This window comes from Eucalyptus grandis, chromosome 11 (genome assembly GCF_016545825.1).
Source record: "Eucalyptus grandis isolate ANBG69807.140 chromosome 11, ASM1654582v1, whole genome shotgun sequence".
In the NCBI taxonomy this organism is placed as follows: Eukaryota; Viridiplantae; Streptophyta; class Magnoliopsida; order Myrtales; family Myrtaceae; genus Eucalyptus; species Eucalyptus grandis.
Window position 1 is genome coordinate 33353762 of NC_052622.1, and position 5623 is coordinate 33359384.

At 44.0% G+C, this 5623-nt stretch overlaps 1 protein-coding gene and 1 pseudogene across 1 annotated transcript; both read right to left on the bottom strand.

Moving 5' to 3' along the window:
- LOC104426137 (11-beta-hydroxysteroid dehydrogenase-like 4A) lies at window positions 1-2175 on the bottom strand. The gene is made up of 6 exons (XM_010039086.3): window positions 1947-2175; window positions 1660-1852; window positions 1065-1150; window positions 801-932; window positions 544-672; window positions 1-437 (listed from the first exon to the last, which is right to left on the bottom strand). Exons 1-6 carry the CDS (start codon window positions 2133-2135, stop codon window positions 228-230), a joined length of 939 nt encoding a protein of 312 aa, XP_010037388.2. The 5' UTR covers window positions 2136-2175; the 3' UTR covers window positions 1-227.
- Window positions 2176-3270: 1095 nt separating this feature from the next.
- On the bottom strand, window positions 3271-5336 carry LOC104427793 (annotated as a pseudogene).
- Between the last annotated feature and the right edge of the window lie 287 nt (window positions 5337-5623).

The window sequence follows — 5623 nt, forward strand, 5'->3', positions numbered from 1 at the left end:
CCAGACCTCACCGAAACATGTTCAATTCCCAGACCTCGACGAAACACATTGCTAGATCAGGTCATTTTCTATGCCGTCCAACGCTTAGAAAAGAGTAAGCGTTCAAGAAGTATACAAAGCCAGCTCGTCGTTGAGTTCAGTGTTCATGTCATGCACACGAAATCCCTACAGAAAAATGACAGTCGACAGGTTTATGTTTGTATGGAAGGCAATGTGACCCTTCAAGATCAAGCTCTTGCGCTTCTCGAGGCCCTTGACATGGTAAAGCAAATCCAGCGATTGCACCACTCCGTGACCTGAGGAAACAGGACCTTCCATGGATACAAGACGCTCATCCAAAATGGCTCCGTCAAGTACATGTCCCCACGGCACGTGCTCCTCACTATTGCTCTTGCGGCTCTCTCCGTGGACTCCAGCAGGATAGATCTTGATTTACTCTGTCATTCATTCAAAGGAGTTGAATTTGTCGTGAGCTCATTATCACACTCGCTAAATTATTGATACAAACGATCTCAGATCGAAGGACGCGGCACTGCTACTTACCTCTGGAATATGCCGAGGCATTGTCATTTCTGACTCTATGACTCCAGGTGTTACTATCGTTATGCCCACAGAATCACCAATTTCAGTTCTCAACGTCTCGTAGAAACTAATAACAGCAGCCTTGCTAGCCTGGACCACCCCACAAATCTCATGCGAATCACATAAGCACGATTTCAACCAGTAATTTTTCGTATAATAGCTGAAGGAATGATGATTCAGAATGTTCAACTTAGAGGGAAATAAAGGGTGAATTTTACATTGTAGAAGCACAATCTTGGAACGGGGTACCATCCGGCACAAGATGCAATGACCGCAATCTTCCCTTTGCTCTTTTTAAGATGAGGAATCGCGTAACTTGTCCCATAGACCGTTCCCCAGAAATTCACATCCTAACAAAAAGAGAAGCAAAAGGATGAAACGCCTTCGATAAGAAAAATAGCTACAAAGGAGTGGGATTTGGCACAGCTTGTGCAAGCATCCTTGCATATCCTATACAATAGAAGAAGGATATAATGATATACCATGATGCGAGTATAGTCTGATATGTGGCTAAGATCCTCAAAGAGGCCAAGTTTTGCGATCCCAGCGTTGTTTACCAAATGGTCCACTGCAATAAACACTATCGTTTACAACAGAAAGATACTCGACCCCACCAAAAGAAGCAAGAATACAATCGACTTATGATTTCTTCTTTATTACGGTGTCATTCTCAATTGTTAAATAAAAGTCCTATGCCGGATCCTCTATATCTAAATTGAATTTCCAATCCATGATGAAACATCATAAGAATTTGAATCTCGTATCTCAATGTGATTGGGACTTTTTTTCTACACGCTTTTAAAGACAGTACTTCGAATGCACCCCCACAGCTGGTCCGCTTCAGATCCGGCGGCTCGGAAATTTCATTTGCCGGATGTTTTTTTTTTTTTTTGGGTCAGATTTGCGGGAATTGACTAGCTGATGTTTTCTTGTCTATTCTGTGGACCGACCCAGCCCATTGGATAAGACTCACCAAGCTTGACTAACTGATGGGGATTGTCCTAATGGTTGCCTGTGACGTATGGTCTATTCATAAGGTCAAACGAAAATAAAATACCAAAAGCAGAGACAACTTACGCCGGCCAAAGTGGTTCACCGTCTGGTGAACGAAGCGTTGGGAGTGGTGGTCGTCGGAAACATCCGCTCCGATGGTGATCGCGTCTGGAGACCCGAGCAGCCTCGCTTTCTCGGCCACCACCCCGAGGCCTTCCTCCCTTATGTCCACCAGAGCCAAGCACGCCCCTCTCCTCGCATATTCATATGCAATTTGCTGCGAACACCATTCATGTACAGTTCAAAATCAACTCACATGGCGACGGTTAATATCCAAGTCTCTATGCATATAAGAGCACAGACTGACTAACCTCGCCAATCCCTGAGGCTGCTCCGGTGATGAGCACGACTTTTCCGGCGACGTCATCCTCCATACTCACAAAACATCTCTTGATGAGCCTGAGGAATACGAAGACGACGTGAAGGGGTAACCACGAGAGAAGCGCGAGGATCGCGAGCGGAGGGAGCAAAAGGTTGAAGATCTTGTGGATCAGATCCATTTGGGTTTTGGTGCATTACAAGAGGGTTGAGACCATTCTGTTGAACTTTGAAGGCTTTGAGTTTTGGTTGACCAAGCTTGCGTGCCTATTTCAAGCAAGTTTAAGGAGCCGAGGGTAAGTTAACGTCTACGTCGCAGCCCACTGTCTTTTTTTCATATTCAATAGCATAGCCCCCCCTTTTTTCTTTTTCCTTATTCAATAGGAAAGACGGTAGCAATAGCTTTGAATTATAATTGTTAAAAAAGAGAAATGATTACGTGACAATTTTTAATACACCATAAGAATAACAATCTATTCTGGATAACAAAAAATCAAATCATAAATAATTATAAATTATTGTGGACTTACTTCTTTAAGAATATATGACTTATAATAGACTATTATTCTCACGGTACTTTAAAGACTATTATGCTAGTAAAATCCGTTAAGAAATAATCATCTCCTATAACTTATCACTCAATTTGCTTAAATGCTTTGGTCATCGCCACCAACTCTTTGTTGATTTAGCTTTGGGACTTATTTACCATGACAATGTCTCATTTACGGGTTGCTAAACTCCTCACACTGAACTCAAATAGCTCTGTCAAATTTGGTGATTCATTAGGAAGATTGTGATTTTCGCGGGTCTAATATAGTGGATCACCTCAGGCAAGCAAGAGAGTCGTAATAAAGCTTCTACGAGACATTGAGGAACGATTGGGATCGGAGATGGCCATAACCATTGCAACTCTAGGCTTGATTGAATCGGAGGCGGCTCGAGGAAAGTTCCTTTCAAAAGAAGGTCGCATGGTTCTGGATCTTCAACTGCGAGCGATGTAAGGTTTTCTCGTGTATACATCGTATAAGATATTCGTGCGGTTTCCATTTTCTGACGAGGCTTGCTATATACCATCCAGCAAAACAACAACACGCAAGAGGTCAGCCTTGTCAGGCAATTCCTATCATCCTTCGTCTGTTCAATTCCCAGACATCGCCGAAACACGTCGATAGACCAGGTCATTTCGTATGCCGTCCAACACGTCGCCGAGAGTAAGCGTTCGAAAGTATACAAACCCAACTCGTCGTCTCTAAGTTCAGTGTTCATGTCATGTACACGAAAACACCCTTCAGGAAAATGACAGTCGACAGATTTATGTTTCAATGGACGGCAGGGCGACCCTTCGAGATCGAGCCCTCGTGCTTCTTGAAGCCCCTGGCATGGTGATGTAACTCCAGCAATTGCGCCGCTCCGTGACCTCAGGAAATAGGACCTTCCACAGATAAAAGACGCTCGTCCAAAATGGCACCGTCAAGTACATGTCCCTGTGGCACGTGCTCCTCACCATCGCTTTCGCAGCTCTCTCCGTGGACTACGGCGAAATATATCCCGATTTAAACTGTCGTTCATTCAAAAGGAGTTGAATCTGTCGTGAGCTTACCATCACACTCGCTAAATTCTTGATACCAACGATCTCAGATCCAAGGACGCGACCCCTATATTTACCTTTGGGGAATGCCGAGGCATTGTCATTTCTGACTTGATGAGTCCAGGTGTTACTATCGTTACGCCCCTAGAATCCCTGATTTCAGTTCTCAACCTCTCGTAGAAATTAATGACAGCAGCCTTGCTAGCCTAGACCACCCCCCACAAATCTCAAGTAATCTACAAGTTATATAGCTGAAGGAATGATGATTTGGAATGTTGAATTCAGAGGGAAAGAGAGGGTGAACTTTACACTATAGAAGCAGATTCCTGGAGTGGGGTAACATCCTCCAAAGGAAGCAATAACCGCAATCTTCCCTTTGCTCTTTTTAAGGTGAGGAATCGCGTAATGGGTCCCGTAGACCGTTCCCCATAAATTCACATCCTAACGAAATGAAAGAAGCAAAAGGATGAAACACAGCTCGTACAAGCACGTTTGTATATCCTATACATTAGAAGAAGGATATAATGAAATACCATAACGCGAGTGTAATCCGGTTTGGGGCTAAGATCCTCGAAGAGGCCTCGTTTCAAGATCCTGGCGTTGCTTATCAAATGGTCCACTACAAATCAACACTGTCGTTTACAACAGAAGGATAGGAAATGAAAATAGTAAAGAAGCAATGATACAATTAGCTAATGATTTCTTCCCTGTTTGATCCTCATTTCATCACCGGGCCATATGTTTGGTTAAGTAATAGTCCGATGCCGGACGACCCGTTTCTAGATTGAATTTCAAATCCATGATGGATGGTACATCACAAGAATTTGAATCTCGTATCTCGACGTGATTCGGATCTTTTCCTATGTGCTTTAAGCACGTGACCGAGAATGCATCCCCGCGGCTGGTCTGCTTCGTGATCCGGTGGCTCAAAAATTTCATATGCGGGAACTCTGTGGGCCTACCCAGCCCATTGGAGAAGACTCATCAAACTCGACCAATAGGTTTGGGTGATATGCTCCGGTCGGTTTGTTTCCAAGGTGAAACTGGATTGATTGGTCCTAGGATTGAGAATCAGACTAGATCGCTGATCAAGTCTGGTTCCAATTCCAATTCCAATTCAATGGAACCGGTCACTTTTTTTCCCACTATTTGATGACTTCTATTATGAAGAAGTGAAAAAAAAAAAAAATTTCTAGTCACTTTTATTTTTTTGAATTTTTTTTTTTTTTACAAAAGAGTATGAGTAGTCAGTTTGATTTGATTTGAGGGAATCAGACCACGCGGACACTAGTTCCACTTTTAGGAATCAGAACCGGACCGACACTCTCAAAAATAGAAACTGATAGGCTAGTTTGGTCCCGTCCAAGTGTTCCATTTTGCACACCCCTACTAACTGGTGTGGATTTTCGTAATCCTTGCCTATTTGACGTATAGCCTATTCATAAGGTCAAACAAAATGTAAAATGGCAAAGCAGAGACAACTTACGCCGGCCAAAGTGGTTCACCGTGTGCTAAACGAAACGCTGGTGATCACGTCCGGAGACCCGAGCATACCCACTATCTCAGCCACCACCCCGAGGCCTTCCTCCCTTTTGTCCACCAGAGCCAAGCACGCCTCTCTGCTCGCATATTCATTTGCTATTTGCTGCAAACACCATTCATGTACAGTTCGAAATCAAATCACAATGCGATAGCTAATAACCGAGTCTCTATGCACATAAGAGCACGGACTGAACAACCTTGCCAATCCCTGAGGCTGCTCCGGTGATGAGCATGACTTTTCTGGCGACGTCATCCTCGACATGCACGAAACATCTCTTGATGAGCCCGAGCAATATGAAGGCGATGTGAACGGGTAACCAGGTGAGAAGGGCGAGGATCGCGAGCGGAGGGAACAAAAGGTTGAAGATCTTGTGGATTTAGATCCATCTGGGTTTCGGTTATCTAGCTATCAGCTGAGCTATTACAAGAGGGTTGAGGTTGAGGCAATTCTGTTAAACTTTGAAGAGCCTCGAGCCTCTTTCAAGCAAATTTAAGGAGTCGAGGGTAGGGTAACGTCAACGTCGCCGCCCTCTCTCTTTT

Bases quoted from the DNA above. Each gene is read 5' to 3' on its own strand.
- LOC104426137 (XM_010039086.3), bottom strand. From the start codon at position 2,135: ATGGATCTGATCCACAAGATCTTCAACCTTTTGCTCCCTCCGCTCGCG. The intron at 933-1,064 runs GTATATCATTAT...TCTTTTTGTTAG, and splicing joins CAGACTATACTCGCATCATG to GATGTGAATTTCTGGGGAAC. The intron at 673-800 runs GTAAAATTCACC...GGGGTGGTCCAG, and splicing joins CAAGATTGTGCTTCTACAAT to GCTAGCAAGGCTGCTGTTAT.